At 39.2% G+C, this 25,992-nt stretch overlaps 1 protein-coding gene across 1 annotated transcript in view; it reads left to right on the top strand.

Moving 5' to 3' along the window:
- The window catches only part of LOC121517125 (MICOS complex subunit mic25a-like), a 142,026-nt gene that overhangs the window by 6,490 nt on the left and 109,544 nt on the right, over nucleotides 1-25,992 (top strand). The window contains exon 4 of the mRNA XM_041798659.1: nucleotides 30-174. Within this exon, the coding sequence (XP_041654593.1) occupies nucleotides 30-174 (145 nt within the window). The remainder of the gene's footprint in view (nucleotides 1-29; nucleotides 175-25,992) is intronic.

Below are 25,992 nucleotides of genomic sequence, written 5' to 3'. Positions count from 1 at the left end.
GTTTTTATTTGTGTGTTTTTTTCTTGTAGGTTTGAGCGTCAGCAGTCAAAACTGAAGGAAGACTTGGCGAGGGCGGCACAGAAAGAAAGCGAGGCAGCGAAGGAGGAAATGATTAAAGCCATGAGCCGGGAACGACACAACAAACGCCAGGAAGCAGAGAGGGCCAAACAACTGGTACACAAAAACACACCCACATGCAGGAGCTCATTTATACATGGTCAAACACATTTTTATTTCATTTAAGATGAAACAGCCGTTCCTTCTGCCTCCTCTCCTCTCTTGTGCTCTGATAGCTCAGACCTTGTGAGGGTTGATTTTTCAAACAGAGACGTTTTCATTATCCGACTTCTTTGTTGGTAAACAAATAAAATCACATAGGTCACAGTCAAGAGACATATTTACCCCAGACAGTTTGTCTTTCTGCCATATTTCCAGACATGTATAGATGAGTGAAATGGACCAGTATAGTTAACTTCTGTGCGGTGATGAAGGCTGTTAAATGTACTGTAGCATGGATATAGTCTTTGGTGTTCTACATCAGAAACATTGTGATGCTCAAATACTGATGTGTCTTACATTGTGAACTCGTCAGTCCTGCAGCTGCAGAAATGAAGCGAAATGTTATGCAGAATCAAAATGCCTTAGCTGAAGGATACCCTGGTATTCTGTGTGTGCATTCAGGAGGCTGTGGCTCAGAGGTAGGGTCCTTATTTTTCAGTCTGAGGGTTATTTGTTTGGCCCCCAGCTCCTGCAGTCAACATGCCAAAGCATCCTTAAACCTCGACTTGCTCTTGAGTGTCATCAGCATTGATCTGAATGGGCATGAAAGGAACTGGTTAAAACTGACCCATTAACCATAAACTCACCCATAAACTGTGGTGTTTATGGGTGACTGTAACCCGAAGAGTAAGAGTGCTTTGAGTGGACAGAAAAACTTAGAGGTGCTATATATTGCCATCCGTTGCCCAGTTACCATTTTCAGATGCTGTCTGTTTTTGTGCACGTTCATTGTTATATGAAGATGGACATGCAGATGGTGTTTTCAGGGATATGTTTCTGTTTGAAAACACCACCCACACCCCAAACCTCTTTTGTGCAATCTGATGCAAACATTGTTTGTTCCTTGCTCCTGTGAAACAGAATTTAGGTGTGAAAACAAGGCTTCAACCTTTCATCACTTTCAGCACTCCTGTAACGTTGCCTCATAAATGTTTTTTTTGTTTTACTCCAAGCATTTGTTAAAGCAATGAATGAATGAAAGCTTAAGGAGGAGCATGTTCTGCTCCTTGTGCTTGTGCATGCATTCTGACAAGTGCTTACCCTATGAGGTGTTTAAACGAGTGCTGTTAAAAAAATTACTCAAGTTAATCACATCACTGTGCTGTGATTAATCATGATTAATCACAGCATTTCTTTAGTTTTAGTAATTTTTAGATTTTTATTGTCTTATTATCAAGTGTTTATTTTCATTATTTTAACTTTATATAAAGCGCTTTTACAAAAAATGTATTTTTATTATTATTATAATTATCCTCTAAATTTGAATTTTAAATGCTACCATTTACTTGTATTTTTGGTTGAGATAAATTAATACAAGTATGGTGTTTAAATGAAGAAACATTAAACAAACAAGAGTTTTTAAACCTAGTTGTGGTTTGTAAATCAGAGTGTCTTAATTCACTGAGCAATAATATTTATAAACTGCAGGAGAGTCCAGCAGACAAACACATCATGGAGAAAATAACTTCTGCTGTAAAGTGAATGATCAGGTGTGCTGTTTTCCTGAGGTAGCTGAAGGTGCTGACTGATGTCCAGTGGTCTCTGGTCAGTGTAATAAATGTAGCTCGGGCCAGCTGCTCCACTTTAGTTGCCTTTTTAGCTGTCATACAGTTCACGGATTCTTGTGACGGTAGTTCTCGTACGTGTTCTGTGGTACGGGTCACCCAAGGCGACCCAGATGATGTCTTGAAGCCCCTTGTCATCAACCATGTCGATGGTCTGCAGTCTCTAGTGACCCCTTAGCGATCGCATTAGTTAGCTTAGATGATGTTGTTTTGGGGACAAATCTAGGTCTGCTGGACTGCGCTGGTGTAGCTTGGCATTACGGCTTGATCCTGTGTTGTTTGCTAACATGAGCAACATTAACTATTATAGCTTGATCACGTGTTGTTTTTAGTGTCTTTGCTAACATTAGCAAAGCTGCGTTTTGCCTGGAGGTGGTACTTCAGACTCGTGCTTCGAAGTAAAGACAGTTCATCACCGTGGTATGCACACACAACTTTTGTTTCACCCAGACTTCCATCAGGCAGCTTTTTAAATCGAAACTGGCTGTGAAGCAGACGTGGGTCTGTCTCTTGCTGTGTTTGACCTTTAACCTTTTAACCCCAGGGACATAAACATCTGCACAGGAGAACTACGGGAGGAAGTTCTGGTCAAACTTAGTTGTTGGTTAAATTTCTTTATTATTTTTTTTACGCGTTAAACTTTCCAGATTAATCCCGGGTGTTAACGCGTTTATATTAAAAGGGACTAGATTAAACACCTTGTAGTAATACCGTACACCCTGGTAAAGTATGGGGAGGGTTTGGCTGTATTAAACTAAGAATACCACTCAATCCTACTCTTAAATGAGGTTTTTGTAGCTTTATGTGATAAAACACAGGATGTCAGAGAGAACTATCTCATCTTAAGTTGCATTTTAACATTGATGTAAAGAGGCATGTAGAATAACAAGTTGACCTCACCTTTCATAAACTGTAGATGACGGGGAACATAACAAAATAATGACTTCAATATTTGATTTGTTTTTGTTACATTTATGGTTGTGACTCACCTCCATAAAAACACTCTATGCTGGATTTATATATATATATATATACTTGTAATAACTTAAATAAGTCTGTCAAAGAGTTCTATTTTGACATCATTATAATGGATATTAGTATAAGAAAAATCAAGTTCCTGCTGTAACATCCACTCATTACCTGTAGGCGGAGCTGTTGCAGTTTGTGTGTAATTTTGACTTTTGGTCAGCTGTCAGTACTTCACTTCTGACTGAACGCTAGTTTAACATGCTGTGATAGAGCTGTAAAAGCGGATTAATAATTGAGTGTCTCTCTTGAGATAAGTTTGTCGACAGTCAAGTCATGATTCGGTCTGCTCAGGTTTTCTCTAGTGTAATCACGTGTCGGAGCATTTGCACCGACACAAATTGGGTTTTGGGATTGCATTTGTAATTTCCATGGTGATACTCCCTCTGCCTCCTCCTACCTCTTATCCTCCTCCTCCTCCTTTCACCTATTACATCCTTGTTCTCCGTCTATCTCCCCCTCTCTTGTATTTTCTCTCTCCCTCCTTTCCTGTCTCCTCACCCTTTATCTCCCCCTGTCTTTCCCTCTTTTCTATCCCAGCCCATCACTCTCTCCTTCCTGCCCTGGAGACAGTATTATCAGTGCAGTGCAAGCGGTAAATTGCACCCTGAGAGTTTCCTGAAGCTGGAGATAGGAGTGCTGCGGGCCGGGAGGCTTAATCGTGGGAAGGGGAGAGCTTGTTTTACACGCCAGCCGGCGCCTGTTTCACGTGATTCTTCCACCTGCCTCCCCCCATGTCGAGACATGCTGTAGTTCTCGTCTTATCTCCACTCCAGCACACTCCCACCGCTAATAGAAAGCCGCTGGAGGGACGTCGTGAGCAGAATGACCGGTCGAGCGGGACCGGACCTCCTGATGCTGAGGGCTCCTTGTAATTACTGTTGCGTGTGCTATGAATACATATACCTGCATACACATGAAGCGAAGCAGATTCCTCACATTCTGAAGCAAAATGAGATTTCTGCTCCTTGTTGTGAAATCAGAAGACACGATCGCTCATCACTCAGCTCGTTATGCTGGTCCACTCCTGCAAAATCGATGTGCAGTCAAGTGCTCAAGAAGACAGCTTTTCTTAATTGTTGAGAACATGATGATTTTTATAATTTATTCAGACTAATATACACTAAGGGGTTCACTCCCAGTGAATTATAATACTTTGAAAACTTTAATTTGGGGGTAGCATTGTTAAGGATTGCTTAGAGGTTTCAGGCATGGGAGTTGAAGCTTTCTGAAGACCTCTTCACATCTCTTTTTCCCCAGCAGTCCGTTCACATTATTCCTTTGTGCTGTCATTACTGCCTGAATGTTGTCTTTCAGCTATAAAGAAGCCACCCACCACTAGCTGTTGTACTTCCTGGATCAAAACAACTGCAGTCTTATCTAGATGTGCATTGCATTCTCAATACTTTTCAGTCTGGTTTTAAGGCTTTTCACAGCACTGAGTCTGCACTTTCAAGGATTTTTGTTTTTTTTTTTAAGATTTATTTTTGGGTCTTTTCATGCCTCTATTAGATAGAGGAAGGGCAGTGGATAGACTCAGAAATAGGGAAGAGCATGGAGAGAGACGTGCAGTAAAGGGCCACAGGCTGGATTCAAACCTGGGCCGCCTGCATACATGGGTAGCGCCTTAAACCACTCGACCATCTGCGCCCCCCTTTTAAGGATTTTTAATTATCTTTTATTGACTACTGATCCTGGTGACACAGCTTTTTTAATGCTTTTAGATCTAACAGCTGCTTTTGACACAGTAGATCACACGACTCTCATCGCTCGACTTGAACACTGTGTTGGTTCAAAGGGTACCATCCTAAATTGGTTCAGGTCCTATTTGTCAAATAGACCCTTTCAGGTCAGACTTGGAGACTCCACTTCTTTTTTTGCCCCCCTTTCATGTGGAGTCCCACAGGGTTCCATCCTAGGACCTTTTCATCATTTGAGGCTTTTATCCAAGATTAAATCAGTTTTATCTTTTAACGACTTTGATCGAGTGATTCATGCTTTTATTTCTACACAATTGGACTACTGCAATGCACTTTATATCGGATTAAACCAAGCTCCCCTTGCGAGTTTACAGTTAGTCCAAAATGCAGCTGCTCATCTTTTAACAGGTACTCGAAAACACGAACACATCACCCCATTCTTGCTTCCCTCCACTGGCTCCCTGTTAATTTTAGAATTCATTTTAAAATTTTAATGTTTGTTTTTAAGTCATTAAATGGATCTGCTCCTGAGTACATCACTGACCTTTTAGAGGTTTACACTGACTTCGAGGTTGAGATAAACTGCAGACTCAGCCTTGAACACAGGGTGATGGCTTTGCTTGGCGAACAGGGTTGGGTATTTTTTGGGTCTTTTTCTTTACCGGTGCTATATCGATACTTTTTATACCGTTCCAAGTCTAAACGGGTGCCTGAATACTACTTTTGAGGGGAAAAGATGTGTTGAAAGTGAGTGGGAGAAAAAATGCTATATGGGCATCATAAATGGTTTACAGAAATATCTTTATAAGGTGCTAATAAAACAAGCAATATAAAATGAAACAGATGAATCAAACACATTCCATAACATGCTTCTTGCCTTGGGCTGCACACTGGTGCAGGGGTTAGCGCTGTTGTCTCACAGCAAGAAGGTTCCTGGTTCACTTCCTGGTCAGGGCCTTTCTGTGCAGAGTTTGCATTTTCTGTCCCGTGTTCGTGTGGGTTCTCTTCAAGTACTCTGGCTTCCTCCCACCACCAAAAACATGTTCATTAGGTTAATTGGTGACTCTAAAGCGACAGTAGGTGTGAATGTGATTGTGTCTGGTTGTCTGTCTCTATGTGTCAGCCCTGTGATTGACTGGTGATGGGTCCAAGGTGTACCCCGCCTCTCGCCCAGTGACAGTTGGGATAGGCTCCAGCCCCCCTGCGACCCCCAATGGGATAAGTGGTTTAGAAAATGTATGGATAGATTTCTTGCCTTTCATTGGATGGCATGGTATCAAAATTAACTGTTGATTTTGTCTGATAGGTATCAGTACAACTGGTTTTCGATACTCTTGACTATTGGCGAGACACTGTGGTGCTCTGGGTATCTAAGCATGAGGATGAAAGTCTTTCTGTCCTTGGTCCTCCTGGTATTACTATACGCTTATGAGGGCTGGACGTTGACTGATGGCCAGTGGTGCCAGCTGGACTCCTTTGTGACGACTCCTCTTTGGGGTCTTTTTGGGTATCGCTGGCAAGACCACATGTCCAATGCTGACAAGCTCAGGAAAGCTGGGATGGCAAGGGTCAGCTGCCTGATACGGGGACAGCATCCATCCTGGGCTTGATCTAGCTCACTGTGTATTTGGTGCCCAGGACCCAGCTGGTTGGACCAGACCTGGAGGGGGGCCACATGTATGGGTAAGAGATGGGACATTGCCTGGCGCAGGCCTGGACAATGCTCATCGGGAGGCCAGAGCAGAACAGGACCAAGGTTGATGTGGTGCATAGGCTCCCATACTTGACCTGATGCTGAGATCAGGATTTAGATCATGGTTATTTGATTTGACAACACTTCCATCGTTCATGTGCAAACTTAAATCTTCCAAAAACTTTGAACAATCTTGACACTTTGAAAAATAAGCAATAAATTAGCTTATTTTATATTTGTGTACTCTTTTTATATATGAATGATTCATAAAATGACGTAAGCGCGTTTTTTGAGGCATTGATGAGGACTCTCGTGTCCAAAACACAACAACAAACACTGAAACATTTAGCTCATATAACAAACTTTGTGGTCAAAACAAGAACAGGACAGCATGTGGCGCAATAATCCCTTGATTTATTCATTATCTTGTTTCCATGATCGTGGGATGCAAAAATGGTAATTAAAACTGAAACTTGATTAATTGCCCAGCGCTGATGAACAGCCAAAACTGCTTTGATTGACACAATTCTGAATTTGGTACAGCCCTTTACTGAAAGCATCCCATGAATTTGTAAACACCTACAACATGATGTAACCACGTTTTTAGACTTTGAAATGTGTTTCCATGAATTTTTATGCATTTTAATAATAACACATTAGAAAATGTGGCAGCGTGTCAAGTCAGAAGGCGTTCATGGTCAGATCAGGCAACATTTGGCAGATGGTCGCTGTTAATTTCATCCTCTAAAGTTCCAGTGATGCAATAATGCCTGGAGAAAACAGGAAGAGGAAGACTGAATGTACGAGAAGATGAAGAGTAAGAGGTGACAGCTGATTAAGCAAGAAGGATGTTAGGATGAAAAAGGAAGTGACTGAACATTTTGTGAAGGGGTTAGCATGAAGAATCAAGAGGAGCTGAGAATGAATAGCAGTGAAAGAGGAGATGATACGCATTTCCTGAAGAATTGAGCTGAGGAGGAGGGAATGAAGCGGAGGGTTAAAAAAAGAGAAGGGCTCACAAGTGATGAAACATTTCCTGGAGGACCGTGAGGAGGTGGAGGAGGATGAGAAGGAGTGACTGGTGATAATTTAACTTTGTCGACCCTTTTTAGGAGAATGAAAGAAGAGAAGGGGAGAAGTCTGTATTTTTTTAATTGATTGGAAGATGGCTAACATTTAACACAATCAAGAGAAGTTAGAGGAGCAGGAGAGGAAGGAAGACGGTTCAAAGGGTGACAGAAAACATCAATCATGGTGAAAAGACAGGGAAGGGTAGGAGCGAGAAAAGATGACAGAGTGTCCAAGGTTCCCTAAGACATAATATGTCAGACTAGTACTACAGAGAAAGAAAGGAGTTTTACAAACGAGTCAGCACCGCCTGTCTCTTAAAGTAAGAAAGGGGAGCCTTTCCTTGATGTCACTGGGCGAGAGGTGGGGTACACACAGTGCTGACATATAGAGATAGACAACCAGGCAGGCTCACATTCACACCTATGGCCAATTTTAGAGTCTCCAATTAACCTAATGAGCATTTTTTTTTTGTGGTGGGAGGAAGCCGGAGTACCCAGAGAGAACCCATACATGCACAGGGAGAATATGCAAACTGCACAGAAAGGCCCTGACCAGGAAGCGAACCAGGAATCTTCTTGCTGTGAGACAACAGTGCTAACCCCTGCACCGCTGTGCAGCCCACATATTGAAAATGACAGTTATTGTTGGAATATTGTTTCATTTAGGGATGCTCCAGTCACTTCTTGTGCTGTCCATACAGGTAATTGTGTCGTCAGCTTATACTGATATGATCCTATTTGTGTTCTTATACAGCATTAAACCATTGTTTGGTCAGTCTCCTTAGCTTTCTTGTGTAGTCTAGTCTAGATTTACTGGTGCACTGAACCTTTCTAACTTGATACAGGAAACCCTCTAGGAGCAATGCAGCAGGTACCTACAGTAAGCAAAACTGAATCACACAATGTGATTATTCATTCATTGAATGTATTAATTCAAAGGAATTTGCCAGTGGAAGTATTAATAGTCTGAAAAATATTAAGTCCATATGTAGGCTCAGTGCAAATAGTCTAAAAATGTAGGCAATAAGTCTTTATTTGTATCTGGCAGTAGAGTGGTGAGGGCCTTTACCCAGTCATAAGCTGTGTTTTCATTTCCCTTAGAAATGTGGAAAATCTAAATAAAATAAGCTGGCAATGGAAACCTCTGAATTTCAAAAAACCTCTCAAATATCACTAGAAAGTTTTTACACTCTAACAAGGAGGTTTTTTTCACAAAAGTGCAATGGAAACACTTTTTCTGCATTTACAAGTCACAGGATGTAACCTGTGGTGTCACATGACCAGTTCACTCTGAGACAAAATGGCACGGTGTGTGTGGACTACTCCCTATCCACTCTACAGTGAGCAGCATATAGTGGACTATATAGTGGACTCAACTGCAAAACACAAAGGGGATGTCTACTACCCCAGCCCCAGGCGATCATGTCATTGCTGTCTCACAATTAAAACGTCTAGCAACAACAGCTCATAGATTTCCATGACAACGGCTGAGGAGCGAAATTAACGGTAGAATTTCACTGAAAACTGATACTGAACGTAGCATATTTTAACAAAAAATAGAAATACTAATAGATGAAATAAGTTTTGTGTCTTTAGTGGCAAGATAGTATACAGTTTTGTGTGTTTATCACTTATTTTTAAATAAAGATGATGGTCTCAGGTCTTATAATTTTCAACAAAGTCACTCTGTTTTGAATCCTTAACATTTTCTTACAGATTAAATACTTCTGTTAAAACCAATAAACAAAAAAGCATGAAAAAGTTTTTTCATGTGTTTCTGTGCTCCTGTCATTCGTCCATCATGTTTGAGAGCAGCAACCGCGATGCATGATGGTAAATATTGTTTGGTTAGTGACCATCGGTGCTCACTACTTTTCACAGTGCATTGTGGGATAGAATGAGTGCTCTATATAGTGAATAACAATGCTCACTCAGAATTCGGATTTCTCTACAACATAGCGTATTCACTATATAGTGAATAGGGAGTGATTTCGGACACAGCCTGAGACTTTTCGCAGGCTGTGTCTGACTGTCCCACTTGTATAGACAGATTTATTGCGCAGTAACTAAAGAAATAAATCTTTTAAAAGTGAGTGACTGTGAGAGTAATGGTTAGAAAGCAATGCATTGTCTCCTTCAGTTGCAGTCGGATGAACTGGTGGGCTTTCAGAACGTCCCAGAGTGACCGCCTCAAGCAGATGCAAGTTTGTGGTCTGAACAGGGCTTAAGTGACTTTGGTCATCTGGTTACTGTCTTTTAAAGCCAGTCTGTCTTCCCTGCCATATTGAAAATGCTGCCTCAGACTAACTCTAGGTCAACCTAGAAGCAGACAAAAAGATTGGACTCGTGCCTCCTGACAAGCAGACTGTTTGAAGACTGTGTTTGCTGGTATGAACCACATTCTAGAGCTGCAGTTTTGGTATAACACGACATGGTTTGGCTGCAAAAATAGTGTCATTTAATCAGGACAGTGCTGAAAAACTCAAACCACAACATTTCTGCTGTTGCTGTTTAAGCCACCAAATGAAAATCAAACCAAAAAAATCTAAAACAAGACCATCATGAGTGAGTCCTGTTTCCCCATCCCTTTTGGAGGACTTGGAGATGCAGGAAAGGAGGAGAGAGTTTGCGGTGTGACTCTGTGACCTGTCACATCGTGAGTAATCGCTGAGGAGAAGACAGACACACGAGTTTAGCCATGAGAGCAGAACAAAGGTGTGAGGAGCAGAGAGACAGGTGACTAAGTGCTTCCTGTCCTGCATGCGTGGGCGCAGCTCTGAGTCACTCATCAGAGAGAGCCACACAATGATGTGCAGCATCTGCTATTTAGTTGTGTTTTTCTTCTCTCTGCCTTTCACTCCCTCACTCATTTCATCCTGTCTTTTGTCCTCTTCCCAGTGAACCGCCTGATCCCGCTATTCCTTTGGCTCTTTCTTCATCTTTGAGCCAGAGGCCCTCACCCACTGTACTGCGCTCAGTGAATAGTCTTTGTTAATAGCAAATCTTCTGCAGATTAATTTCAGAATGAGAGTAGGGGGACGGGAGAATGGAAAGAAAGGAAGTCGAACTAAAGGGCTAAAAGGGATTTTCTCTTTTTATAATGTATTAATGGCCTTTTGGTTTCCGTTGAAAGCAAAAAAAAAAGGTTATAAGTCACATTAGCATATGGTTAATTTGTCTCTTTCTCTCTCTGTTCTTGCAGAACAATTAGTAAGCCTATTTATTAGCTGCCCTTTAACTTCCTCTGATGGAGCTTCAGCTAATTCAAATGCCATCCATGCTTTCTTCATTCTTTGAATGGGCCTGTAATGCACAAGTGAACCATTTAGCATCTTACTGGGACAAAATGTTACAGAGGAATCTGGTCCCCTTTAATGGGGATTGTTGTAGTTATTATTAGGGCTGAGCACATTTTGATCGTCATCACGATATAAAAACTATGCACTAAACCCATTGTAAAGGATGTCTGACACACAGGTGGCAGATATCGCTTTGCATCCTGCAACACTGCATGGTTGCTTTCTCTACTACATCCATTTAAAAGTGCTTTTAATTTAAATTCAAAGAAACAGAAGTATGGTGCTTTATATTGATTACCCTTTGATGGTCACGAGCTTGTCTCAGTGATAAAACAAGTCAACAAGTTAAATTATGAAACATGGAAATTGATGTTGATACTGCACTACATCCACTGTGTAAAAAAAGCTAAAACGCAAGGTTATAAGAAAAAATATTTTTACGACACTCCTGGGGCTTTGTCATCTCCTTCTAACATTATTCCTTGTCCATGTTGATGTGAGTGGCAGAGCGAAAAGTAGGAATCAGGAAATGGGTAAGACCATCGCACTGCATTGTGCTGTGTCATTCGACACTCTGTCTGCATACATGGATAAACGAGCCAACCAGATGTGTCTCCAGCCACTGAAAATACTCTTTAAAGCAGGCCACACACGACAAGATAATCGTGCCAATTGCCAGCACCAAAGTCAGCAAAGGCCCAAATATTCAGACGGTTCTTAATAGGGCCGACTGATATGGATTTTTGAGGACCGATATTAAGAGAATGAAAAACTCTGATAATGATCAAATGTCTTTTTTTCCATTAATTAACAAACAAAACAAATAACTGCTTCTGATAACTTGAATATAATTAGAATATGCTGTAACAAAGATATCGGCTAAATTGAAGGCAGAACATTGTGCTATTTTCAAATAGTTTATTGTCAAAATAAAAACCATCATGAACAAAATGCTTTGCAAAAATGTAGCAACCTCTGGGAAATGCAGGGGTTATTGGTGTGCATTACATTTCACAGATGTGTCTAAAGAAGTGGTCAGTGAGTCAGTTTACAAATTATGAATTTATTATTTTCTGTTAGTCGTAGGGAAGTGGATTAGCACTGTTATTAAAGTCATGGGTAAACACAATATGAAATGCTCCTCTCTGATGTCCTTTCTCTCTGAAGTCATTATGAATCAAACTCCGACACTAATTTGCTCTGGTCTTATCTGGCAGCACGTAGCTGCCTGAGAGAGTGTAGTATTATTGTGAGATATCGCACCATAATTTAATTAATTTAATGTATCGTAACTGACTCAGCTAAAGTTTATGCTAATATTAAGCTAGATGATCCTAATAGGCTTTATGCACAGCAGGGTGTGACGTAGGGCTGGGCAATTAATCGCAATTTAGATTAAATCCCGATATGATCTGCTGCAATTTTCAAATCGCAGACAGTGCCATATTTTTTCATCCTGAAATTTGTTGAGATACCAGTTTAATACAGTTGTAGCAGCAGAGATCTTATACTCTATACATCATGAAGTGTCTGTTTTTAAATAGTCTACCAAAAAAATCAGATTTCTTGTTTTTGTAGATGTTTTTCTCATCAAAATGATAAAAACATAAATACTCTCACTCCCTTTGTCACAACAATTCAGCTGATATATCAGCTGTAAATATTGGTAGCATAAATCATATATCTGCCTTAAATAGAGCTGCACCATCAGGTGGAGTTGGTTGCCTAGAGTGCTACACACTCAAGGGTGCCCACCATGAGTCCTGAACATTTTGAATGAAGCCCCAAATGTTGACTCAGTCTCACTCTGCACAGGAGTCATTTGGTGTTCTTTACAAATAAAAAAGACAATATTGATATTAGTATCAGTTAAAATGAGTTTGGTAACATCGGCATATTGGATATCAGCAAAAATCTGATAGTGCAGCATCCCTACGATGCACCTAAACCTATTCAGACTAAACCAAAAACAGAGAGTAGAAGTCCAAAACCTCACCATCGTTACAACAAACATCAGTTTCAAAGTTTTATACACCTCCTTATGAAAAGAAGAAAAAAAAATCCAAGAGAAGTAGCAGAGGCCATTACTTGGTGTTTGGCTGAGGACATGATGCTTTTAAACACAGAGATCAAAGATGGTTTTGTGAACAGGAGTCTGACTTTGCTCATTAGGTGGATCTGCTTTCCCTTCATTATTTATCCTTCTTATGATGGCCCTTCTGCCTTTTACATAAGTTTACTCATACATTGAAAGTCATTACAATGCAGCACCATGCATAGTGAATGCAAATCTGTGCACAGAGTTTACAAATCCATGGCATGTATTCTACTCCAGTTATAAATGGAAATCAATGTTTGGGACTGAATAAATTAGAGTAGGGTTGGCTGATGGTGCAAAGAGACGCAGGGACTTTAGTGCTAACATGCATAACACCTTACATCCGTCGATTTATCACAGGTAATACTGCAATATTGCTATCAGACTCTGTGCTATTTGTACAAAATAGCCTTTTTCTATTATTCTAGTCTGACAAATGTTTGGTTTTCAAGATTAATGAAACATTTCATCAGAAAATTGTTGCACATTATCATCATTTTACTGCACCTAAGACCTCAGTACTCTCCGGTAAAAACATTAAGCGCCCCAAAGATCAGAACTAAAGAGGCTCTCAATTATTACACACCAACTAAATGGTTATTTCTGAGAAGAGTGGAAACAAGAAGCAAAAACTTGATCAAAATATTATCTGTTTAGGGCAAAATTTTCAGGCTTTTAACCCAGTCTCCTCCCTTCAAGTTCAGTATTTAGTTTAACAATGTCTGCAGTTTTTTGTCGATCTTCTATGGCCATGCAACTCTTTGTCGCACATGCCATAGAAAGGAATTTGTAGCTCTCTTTTGTCTTCATTTGTATGTATAATAATCGGATTATTTGATTTAGTAGGGAAACAGTTCATTATTTACCCATTCAGCCCAGACAAATCCATATTTAAGATGAGTTAAACCCACATAGCTCTATGTGCTGTCCAAGGTACTTAAATCAAAAATTGGAAACCCCAGTTGAAGCTGATTTTTGTCTGGATTAAAGGCTGTATAATGGTAAAGACAGTAGTGAAGAGTGTATATAATGAGACAAACATTAAGGAAAGGTTCATGAACAGTAAAAATCTTAACTTAGTGCAATCGTCCTAATTTATTCATGGGCAATGCTGTGTAAATGTTGGATAAACCAGTTCCTCTGAGTGACACTAGATGGCAACAAAGGCCTATGCAATGTCTGACTGACCTCCTATAAAGGTGGATGCACTTCTCCCGGTCTCTTTCTCTCTCTCCTGGTCTTTCTGACTCCTTTATTCTCTCCATGTGTCTGTCCCTCAGCCCATTATGCACACTATTAAGTTAAATTTGAAGTGTGAAATTCTCTCATTGGAAAGCCGGTCACAAATGTTATTGCATGGGTTAATCTAATCTGACTAATCTGTCCTCACACTATGACCTTTCATTTGCTTCACAATCAGCCTTATAGAGACACACTGCAATATGACAATTTAACTGCGATATAATAAATGACACAGGCGTTCAAGGACGATGCCATGTGCCACATCGATGACTTTCTTCAGTCTAAAGTCATCTGACTGTTGCTGATATTGTTTCAGTAATGTATAGAAATCTGTCCCCTTAAAGGCTCCAGTGACTTGGTTATAGAATCATACATCCCTTGTGTTACTTGGACTTTTACTCAGAATGAGTTCAGACGCACTATTGAGAGTAGGTCACCTGCATTTTGGCGTCAGTCATAGCACAAGTAAAACACAAGCTGTTACGCAGCCTGTGTGGACAGCTGGATTTATTAGACTAGAGGCAGAGCCCCTCCGTCAGACATGTTAGACAGATGAACGTAAGACACAGCTTTCTGTGGAGACATGCTGTTATCCAGTCCAGACCATGAATTAGCCGAGCTCGTCTCAAAGATCGAACATTAATGAGAGAGTCGCAGAGGTATTTTCACTTTTGCAGTCAGATGGGAAAACAGGAAATAATGAACACCTTCTCTGCAAAGTTTTAATACCATCACATTTAATGTGATGGTGTTTTATGTGGCTCTCTTTGGCATTTCTGCATTTTAAAAGCAATAAAGATCACAGCTTGGTTCCCAGAATCTGTGTCTTAAGGCAAGTCTAGGAGCGCTGTGGAAATCCAGAGAACACGGTGGTGATTTTTGCTTGATCGAAGGTGTGCCTTGGGGATTTAAAAAAAACAAAAAAAAAAAAACAGTTTAGACAATTAGACCCCAGACCTCTTCTCTGATTATTGATCACCTACTGAGACTGAACCTGAGGCATCTTAGTGTATTGTCAATTATGTTCTCTGAGGCTAGATCACATCTGTCCTTTAAAACAGTGGTTCTCAACCTTGGGGTTGGGACCCCCTTGGGGGTCGTGTGACTCTGAGAGGGGGTCACCAGATGCCTTGAAAAAATAAGAATATTTTTTAAATTACGCTATTGCCACTTTACACCAATTTTACAAAATGTTGACCCTCTCCATCACTTTTATCTGCCTGTTTTTGCCACTTTTTAACCAATTCTTGCTGCTCTCTGCCTATTGTTGCCTCTGTTGACCCATTATTGTCTCTATCAAGCACTTTTTCCATCCTTTTGCCCATTTTAACCACAGTTAACCCATTTTTGCCCGTTAATATAAATTTTTCATCCCATTCCAGCTAACTTCCCCCATTTTTTAGCACTTTAAAGCCTTTCACCCACTTTTTAATTGCCTTTTACCACTTTATAGGCCAGTTTTTGCCACTTTAACCAATTTTTGTTTATTTTTTGCCATTTTTATCTAATTTTTGCCTCTTTTTACCCATTTATGTTCTTTTAAAATCCAATTTCACCACCTTTTCACCATTTTTAGCCATTATTAACCAATTTTAGCCATTTTAACCCATTTAAATTATGTTTTAAACAAAAGTTTTTTCCTCTAAACAAGACTAAATAAAAAAAGATATTTGTTTCTATGATAAGAGTGGTTATATTCAGGTCAAGTATAAAATATGGTTTTCACAGCTTAACTTCACAATGGACCATGGTTTTGCTGACCTCCATGGGCCCCTAGTTTGGATGGGTCCCAGAAACCTTCCCCTTTATCCCTCCCTATGGACAGCCTTGTCTCCACATGACTAATCTTGAATGTTCCTGGCTGTTCAACCATCTTCAGGCACAGCGGAGGTCCCCTGGTCTCTGGCACCTTTATTTTGGGGGTCACGGGCTGAAAAAGTTGAGAACCACTGCTTTAAAAGACATGAAGAAGTATGACTTGTGATTTGTGACATTAACACCTCTGCTCATTTTTCCTCAAACTTTAAAAGCCTAATATCATAGCTCAGAAAATGCTTCATCCAGTTTATTACAGATGCTCTGTACGATATTGCTCCATTCACATTTTATTAAATCCTGTTAGCATCTCATTAGGACTCTCAGGGAAACGACGGTGATAACGCTCCACACCAATAACATCAAACAGAGGAGAAACCGGCACACAGTGCGATGTTACAAGCCCAAAACTCAATTTTTTTAAGTTTCTAAACAGAGTTTCTAGAAATCTTCACCATGGTGGGAGTTTTCCAATAGGTGCATTTTCCTCTGAAACGCTGCTAAAACACACAGGAAAACTGCCATATTCAGAAATACCGCCTACATGTGGACCAGGACTAAACGTTTTTGCTTCATATCCCATCCTGCGAGCTTATTTTCAGCTCACACAGATAAACACATGTTGCATGCAGCACGAATCATGCAGGGGTGTGAATTTCTCCTCCTCATAATAATTTGATTTGAGTCTCAATTTCCAGGCTCTGATCGGATTCACTGATGATTCATGAAAATACAGAACAATTCAGTCTGATCCAATTAGATTTGGTTAGGTTTGATCAAGAGCAATCGGATTATGGACTCCAAATAAGTTTATGTACCAGTTGTGACTGGTTCATAAATCTTTGTCCTTCCTGTTAACGATAGAAACCAAGTATTAAATTTGCCAGAGAAGCACAAATTAAAGGTAAGTTAACCAATAAAAGAGATTTGTATACACTCAGAGACAGAGCTTTGTGTTTCTGTTAGTACAGTAGACTAATGGGTTTAAATTATATTGCAAACAGTGAAACAAAAACATTCCATTTTCTTCTTTGGGAATTCCTCTCAGACTTTCTCTGTATCTGTTCTTGTTTTCATTCTTGAACCTCCAGCTCAGGGAAACTCTTTCCCCAGGAATAAAACAGGCTAAGGATGTCGAGATAGCTTAAGACTTGTCAGAGCTTTAACCAAGAAAACTGTTTAATTTTCAGGTCTGTTTGTGCTACATTTTGTGTATACAGTATCAGCTAAACTTTAGCTCTGCCATCTCAACGGGTGAGATTTGAGTGCTGCTGTTGTACTGAATCGCTTTCCCCTAAAGTGTACAGACAGGCAGATATTTTGAAGTCTTCCTTATTTCATATGAAGTCCACATGACTTGATTTCTGAAGTAGAGAGCTGAGAACTGTAAGATTTCAGCGATGACCAGTGCAGCAGATCCAGCCACCTAGCGAGCACCTACAGCAGCGGTGTCAAACTCAATCACAGCAGGGGCCGGATTCAGAGTTTAGGCCTTACCTGACAGCCTAACAAGGTCAACATTAAACTGTAAACCTCCTTTTCACCACAAATGAATCATGAGAAAAAAAACATTGATCACTGATGATACATGATACTGTGATTAAAAACAGTAAAATGGTCAGTTTAAAAGCTTAAAATCTGAGTTTAAAAGTCAAAATTATGCTTTTAAAAGGCAAATCTATGAGATAGTAAAAATTTGGTCAAAATATAAAATCTTGCGTTTTAAAGGTCTAAATATATGATAAATCTGAAACAGTCAGTTAAAGGTGTAAATACAAGACAAAATGTTAAATTCTGATTCTGAAAGTTCAAAATAAGGGATAAAAAGTCAAGGTTAGAAGTTTAAAATGTCAAAATACAAATGAATATTTCAAATTTTCACTCTAAAAGGTCAAAATATTAGATACAATTTGAAATCATGAGTTTAAAAGGTTTACATTGGTTATAAAATTAAAAATTATAAATTTAAAGGGCAAAATATTAGATACATTTTTCAATTATGAGTGTAAAAAGTTTAGAAAATAAGAGAATAAAAGTCAAAGGTTGGAGTTCAAAGGTCAAAATGTAAGAAAATTGATAATCTAAAAGGTCAAAATATGAAATTAAAAAGTCAAATCATGAATATGAAATTTAAAATTATGAAATACTGAGTTTTAAAGGTAAAAATGTGAGATAAAATTCAAAATTTTGAATTAAGATGGTCAAAGTATATGTTCAAATTTTAAATTATGGGTCTAAAAGTTCAAAATTGGTGATAATAGTCAAAATCATGGGTTTTAAAGATCAAAATATGAAATATTTAATTTTAAAGGTCAAAATTTGGGATAAGGTAAGGTAAAAAATGTGATAAAAATTATGAATTTAAGTTCTAATCGTGAGATGCAAAATTAAATATATGAAATAAAAACACAAATGAATTTATTTCCCACATTGCTGACTAATATCTAAATATTTTTACACTATATGATTTCTGATTTTTCTGACTTAACAAGGATATTTTAAATTATCAAGGATAAATTTTCATTTTTATAATGGTGGAAATCTGCAAAGCTCATACTGGTGGGCCAGTTATAATAAAAGTATGATATGATCTTGAGGGCCGGTTACAACTGTACCTATTTTTGTACAACTGGATTTGGCCCCCGGGCCTTGAGTTTGATACCCATGTCCTACAGCTAACGTAACTCTCGTTTGAAGGTCAGCAGGAGTCGCACAAGATTAGAGATGCTGAGCCAAAGCATGGCAGAACGATGATAACAAGCAGCAGAGGCTTAGTGAGCGCATCTCTAACTTTAAATTTGGTGCATAGACCGCTTTGTGTTTCACAGAAGTTCTACACAACAGAAGCAGCAGCAAAGAATACTCAGAATGTCTCAGGCCCCCAAACGATACCAAACTGCTTCACAACAGAGAGCACAGGGCCAAGTGTTGCACTAAATTCCGAGTGTTTTATTCCCAGATGGTATTTAGAGGCGGCAGCACCACTCCAGTGTAATATTGCGCTGGGATCCCTCTCGTCTGCCTCTCTGTTTGTTAAGCAGCCCTACAAAATGAGCCAGATGTTGCCTCTGATTGGGCAAACCTTCTTCTCTTGTTTATACCTAAACCCACGTAATCAGCTGCAGATTCTTCACTGATGGAGCGACAGCGTTGTGTCTCTCTTCCACCCTCAGAAAACTCATTCAGGCTTTGGTTAAGAGAAGCAGCTGTGTTCGTGCACACACACTGAGACACACACAAACGTAGGAGAGCAGCAGACTGAGGCAGATGGGGACACGCTTCATTATAGCAGTACATATGAGCTGGTGAGTGGCTTGATGTTTTATCATGTACTCCTCTGACTGCTTATTTAGTCCGACATATGGTAACACGCTGCTATTATGCCATTTAGAGGAGTGAAAAACAGGTTAAATGAGTTGCTTTGCGTAGCGAGCAGGTTTAAGTCTTGAATTTTAATGGATTTACATCCTTCAAGCAAAAGGAAAACAACATGAATACATAACACACCTGTGCTTAAATTAACAGGCGAGCTCAAACACAGCTTGACAAGAAAAATAAAACTTAAAAGGCTGAAAACAAGAAAGATAAAACAACTTTTGATAGTGAGTGTGTTCCAGGGATGCGGCAAAATTTTCAATTTTTGATATAATGCACTCATTGATCTTTGTTCACAGCACATTCTCTGAGGATTTCCATTAGATATGTACTAATCCCAACTTTTTTTTAGCTCCAGTACTAATCCAGTACTAATCCAGTACCTGGGCTTTGAGTATCAACTAGTTCTGATTTGGTCTTGTTAGAGCCAACATGATCTGAACTAATCTGGTTCTATAACAGGGTTAAATTTATAACAAACACTCCTCACTATGTAGATGAGACTGAGGATCATTTATGCATGATAAGGTCCGTCATCAGGTTCTCCCATCTTTGCAAGACAGCTTCAGTTAGATATGCACAAACTGAAGTTTTTATAGTTGAACCACCATCAGTGTACTGTTTGAATAGGTTGGCTGATCATTAGAGCTAAGGCTCAACGATTTGAACAAATAATCTAATTGCAGTTTTTCCCCAAGTATTGTGATTAAATATGTGGTTATTATTAGGTTCCTCATCTTGTGTATTTTTTCAAGCAATAAATCATTCTATATTATAAACTACATTCAGTCAGGTGCACTCTCATGCATTTTACCATTTTACTGCAAAATGGATATTTTTACTCTGCTCAGAAGAAGCTCCCTGGGTTGGTCAAGCAGACACATTTATGACAAGAAATACTGTATTATGTCAGAAGCAATTAATCCATAGTAGCATGAATCTGGATATGAGGATGCAACAAGCTTTAGACTATAAAGGAGGCAACTGGGGTGGAGGAGGCCAAGCTTTGCCAGCATCAGCAGTGTGGTGTATCTGCATTAATGTAAGCAGGGATTAGTGAGAAGTTTGTCCTATTTAAATGAGGAATAGCTGTGATTGGCTGTGGGTTCTGGGAGACAATAATTGCCATCAGCTGATTGTGGCTGGGGGTATGACTTCTGTGGACTAATGCTAAGCTTCATCAATATTAGATAGAATGAACAAGGGCAGAACAATAAGAAAATATCTAATTGCAGTTATTTTGCTCATTTTGCAAATGTGTTATCAGTTGCTTTATTGAAGGGGATTATCATTTTTATGTCTCTTGTTATGATTAAGAAAAACATACATAAAACACAAAAAATAAGTCTTTTTATAAATCATTCTAAATCAGTTGAAACTTGCATGTTTGCATAATGTGTGTAAAATCTGCTGCTGCAAAAATTAAATGTATTACACTGATATTTTGACACATTTGAAGCGAATGAAATATTGCAACTTCTGTAATTGGTAAATTGCAGCAGGTCACATTGCGTTTTAATCTAATTTGCGATTAATTGCCCAGGAGTCTACGATCACTATTTAATGCACAAATTTCATGCAATTACAGAAAAACATAGTTTTTTAAAGATTGCAGGTGTTGTTTTTGATTACTTAAAACTGAGGGCCCCTGATTACCTTTAAAGTAAGGACATCACTATGGACATTAGTATTGCATGTTGATTTTAAAACATTTTAAGTACAAAAATTCTCATTTCCTTTCCTGCACTCTGAACAGTCTAAAGCAGTATATACTTTTTCTGCAACCTTTCATAACCATGATCAAATTTTTTTGGCCTGTTTTTCCCATTTTCAAATTTTTCTTGAACACATTTACACACACGTGGAATTTAATAGTTATCTTACTCTATTTCAGCCCCTCATACTTCTTTGATGTGGCATATGGTTTATTTTTAATTTTGTGATACATTATGTGTTTTGAAAGAAGTTAAATCTGATATGGTTTTACAGAGACGAAATTACAGTAATTTTGTAATTTTGTTAAATGGAAGAGTTGGGGCAAAGTTTCAAGCAACGGCACTCATTATGAGCAGCCTCGTTACTAGAGAGAACAGGGCGGAGCTAAAAGAGAGAAGATTTTGACAGTACAGGCTGTCATTGTTATCAAACAACTTGCATTAGGTTGATTTATCTGCGATGTTCCTGACCACTGCCCTGTCCGACTTCTCTTCCTAAAACTGGAGTGGGAACATCAGGAAGTGAGGCTGTGGAAGAGATGGGAGATGGCAGCAGTGACATTGAAGGAAATGGAGGGAAAGGTGAACTAAAGAGTGGTTGAGGAACAGATAAGCATGTGCTTGTATCAGTAATTGTAATCTGCAGGAGGTGACATGGTTCTGCATGTAAAGCTATTAGGCAGGCTCTGTGCTCAAAGGCAGGCATCTCTCACCTCGCTGACTGATAGTCTGGTGGGTCAGGCAGAATAAGGAAATCGGCAGTGCAACGGGAAATCAGGTAAGCTCTGAGACGCCTTAAATATCCGACATACCAGGAAAGAAACTGCATCATTGAAGACTGCTGCATTTGTTGGTGTAAAATCAGCTGGTCTCATACTCACTATCCATGGTTTGTATGTGACAGCAAAAGAGATAAAAAAGGCCATAGCTCCTTAAAACAGTACAGGTGTAATTGTGCTAAACAAGGCATTTTAGCAGCGGTAAGTACATTATTACATGTTATGTCACAGTGTTCCCCTTTAGCAAAATCAATATTCTAAACACTTGAAAAGGAAGGTCCATGTATTAACCTCTCTCGTTTTACTTACAGATGGTTTCTGCCTGCCCTTTACTACTGGCCCCAAATGTTAAATGCAGACTTATGCCCTGGTCTTTAACATCAGTCATGACAACCATAGAAGATGAGAAGGAACTCTGGAGACAGAGGAGCAGAAGTTCTGCTGGATTTAGTTAAAATACTTTTCTCCCTGTTTGTTTTTTTACCACATGAACTCTGTGGGTTTCTGCCTCACCAAAAAACCCACTGATAATTTGGAATAGTAAATTCTTTTTCATTGAGATTAAAGACGCAAAGTCGGTTCACCACAGGGTCTCAGCAGTGCATTTGTCAAAAATCAATGCTGCTACAAATGAGGCAGGATTTCATTTTGGGGGAATGAAATTGGTGAAATGATCACAAAACATGAAGCCCAAATATAAAGTCATGTCAAATTTGTTGTGCCAAATATAATATATTAACCTGCAGCTACAGATGAGTCCTATGCAGGAAATAAAGGTTTTAAATAGTCTATGAAATACAACCCCAATTCTAAAAAAAAAGATGGGGTCACTGCCTAAAATGTAAATAAAACAAAATGCAATGATTTGCAAATCTCATAAACCCATTTTGTTTGCGATAAAACATAAACAACATATCAGGTGCTGAAGTCATTTCACCATTTCACAAAAAACATTTGCTCATTTTGAACTTGATGGCAGCACCACATCTCAAAATAGTAGCAACAGGTTTAATGTTCGTCTTTTGACATCAGTAAATGTCTGGGAAGTGTGGAGACCAGTTGCTGGAGTTTTGGGAGAGAAATGTCCCATTCTTGTCTGATACAGGATTCTAGCTGTTAATTCTAACAGTCCAGTCTTTGATGGATTTTTTGTTTTATGATGCTCCAAATGTTTTCTATTGCTGAAAGTTCTGGACAATTCAGCACCTGGACTCTTCTACTGTGAAGCCATGCTGTTATGATTGATGTGGTATGGGGTTTAGCATTGTCTTGCTAAAATATGCAAGGCTTTCCCTTAAAGAGGCATAGTCTGGATGGGAGCACATGTTGCTCTAAACCTCTCTATACTTTTCAGCATTATAGTTCCTTTCCAGATGTTAGAGCTGTCCACGCCATAGACACTAACACAGGCCCATACCATCAGAGATGCAGGCTTTAGAACTGTGCACTGATAATGAGCTGGGTGGTCCCGCTCCTCTTTAGTCCTGGGACACGGCATTCGGGGTTTTGAAGAATTTCAAATTTTGATTATTTCTGACCACAGAACAGTTTTCCATTTTGCCACAGTCCGTTTTTAAATGAGCTTTGCCCCAATGAAGATTGCAGCGTTTCTGCATCATGCTCACACATGGCTTCTTCTCTGCACGATACAGCTCTAAATCTATTCGTGACAGAAAATGATTTCTGGAAGTGTTCCTGAGTCCATGCAGTGACAGAATCATGCCTGTTTTTAATTCTGAGGGAACGAAGCAGCATCCAATATTAACCTTCAGCCCTGTCCCTTGCTTACAGAGATTTCTCCAGATTCTCTGAATATTTTGATATTATGGACTCTGGATGGAGGGATATTCAAAGTCTTTGTCATTTTACATTGAATATTTTTCTGACATTGTTCCACAATTTTTAGATGCAGTTTTTCACAGACTGGTGAACCTCTTTCCATCTTTACTTCTGAGAGACTCTGCCTTCCTAAAATGCTCCTTTTATACCCAGTCTTGCTACTTGCTAGGGCTGGGAAATTAATCGCAAATTAGATTAAATCACAATATGGTCTGCTGCAACTTACAAATTGCAGAAGGTGCACTATTTCTTCAACCCTTTTCCTACTGACATAGCGCCGACGCTATGTTTAGTATGTCCGTAGTATTATTACCGTAACTCCATCAAAGTTTGTCCGATCAGAAAAATTCCAATGATGTTGAAAAGCTGAGAATTGTGTGCATGTGCACATATATGGCTCATTACGGTACTCGCAACCATATGACGTGGGCATTCATAGCTAAACACCAGTTTTGTATTGGTCTTCTTTTAAACTGCTGAAAATTCTATATAATGTGCAATAATCATTAACCAGATGTTGAAACGTCAAGTTCAAGTACTCCTGCGAAAAAAGGGACCAAAACTTGCAGACTTATAGCCATAATAACAAAATATGTCCAAATTGCCATTTTAAACTCAGTAGGTAAAGGGTTAACCTGAAATTTGTGTCAAAATACCAGTTTAGAGCTTTTTTTGTAGCAGAAATGTCATGCATTACACATGCAATCATTCTAGTGCCATATTTTGAGAATAGTGTACAAAAAAATCCTATTTTCTTTGTGTTTGTATGTTTCTCTTATTAAATATGATAATTATATCAAAATGATCATTCCCTTTAATACAACACTTCATATCAAATTTGCAGAATGAGTAAAAAGCATCATCACAATTAGATTTTTTGTTGTAAAATTCATGACATGAGGAACTAAAGAGATAATAGCATATTAAATCACAATTGCAATATTGGGTAAAAAACTTGCAATTAGATGATTTTCCCAAATCATTCAGCCCTACTAACCTGTTGCCAGTTAACCTAATTAGTTGCAAAATGCTCCTGCTTTTTTTCATAAATTCACTTAGTTTTCCAGCCTTTTGTTGCCCTGTCTCTACTTTTTTGAGTTGTGTTTCTGCTGTCAAATTCAAAATGAAGGTGGTAGTGGCTGAGTCACTGGAAACCATAGTGATGAATCACAGAAGCCAACAGTACCCCATCAACATCTCCATATTTCAAACAGCGGTGCTGTAAAATAAAGATTTATCATCCCAGAGATGTTCAAACACAGTCGTCTTAGTCTGCAGATCAAAAATCTTACTAGACAAGCACTTGAATCAGTGAACTCCTTATTAAAGATGCTTTATATTCTGACTAATATACTCGCGCAAAGCCAGACAAATAGTTTGCCCTGTCATGGTTCTCCCTTTGGTAAAACATATGCACAAACATCGTAAACATGAACTGTGTTTTCAGTGGTAATTAGCTCCTTTTTTTAATATTAGTGATTCTCCTGACCTCGGCGGACTTCATTATATGGATATTTATGCAGAGAGTGCTGTAAAGCAGTGGAAAAACATAAAACTGAAGTAAAACATGAAAGAAGGAGCAGTCTGAGTTAGAGGGGTGAACTTTAGGGAAGAGGAGGAGGAGAAGCAGAACTAGTGGCCCATTTTTTCTCTACTTCCCCTGCTTATAGCTGCCTGCCTGTAATTATCAGTCAGATTATTATTGAGTGCTAATTTATTGCCTCGCTGGGAGCTATGTGTTAAATAAACGCAGCCGAGTAAATAAAGAGAGGGGGAGAACAAGGGAATGGGAGAACAGACTGCTGCTGCTATCAGATGGCAACACAGCGCTCCGGCTGCCCACAGGGGGAAGAGTGAGACGTGTGAGTGTATATTTATACGTGTCTGTCTCAGGCACTCTGACAAGCCCAAACAAGAGTGTACCATGCCCATGTGTTGTGTTGATGATCCATTGGACTGTTAACATTGGGGCGCTGCCCTCAGATGCGCACTTCATGTGTTCCTTCTGTAGTGGATCAGGGAGTTGGCCCTCCACGGCTGAAATGACTGCGGTGTCTACCCAGAAAACACACTGACTAACAGCCGAGACAGACGCCATCTGTTGTCCCTACAGCGTAGCCTCCAAACCCGCAGTACAGTATGACTGTTGAAGAGCAGAGCTGCTGTACTGTAAAAAATCCTCTTCTACTTCAGCCGCCTGACTAGTGGACATTTTTAATGGTGGCAATAGAGTTTGTTTTTTTTAAACCAATACTTAATATTCAGGGGTCTAAGTCACTGTTACTTTAGCTGTCAAATTCCCATACACTAGAACAACATTAATAAGACACATACTTTTTGCACTATTAACAGCACACCTTGTAACACACAATAAGTCAACCATTACTTGTGCTATGAACTTTAATCCATCAAGATGTTTTATTTGCAAAACTTCCCAAGAGGTATAACAGGAGATCATTAAGGAGAAGCCTTTCTATCACAGGAAGCTGTCCACTTT

This window comes from Cheilinus undulatus, linkage group 11 (genome assembly GCF_018320785.1).
Source record: "Cheilinus undulatus linkage group 11, ASM1832078v1, whole genome shotgun sequence".
NCBI lineage: Eukaryota > Metazoa > Chordata > Actinopteri > Labriformes > Labridae > Cheilinus > Cheilinus undulatus.
The sequence above is the reverse complement of the archived record's forward strand: the minus strand, read 5'-3'. Positions and strand labels throughout refer to the sequence as shown.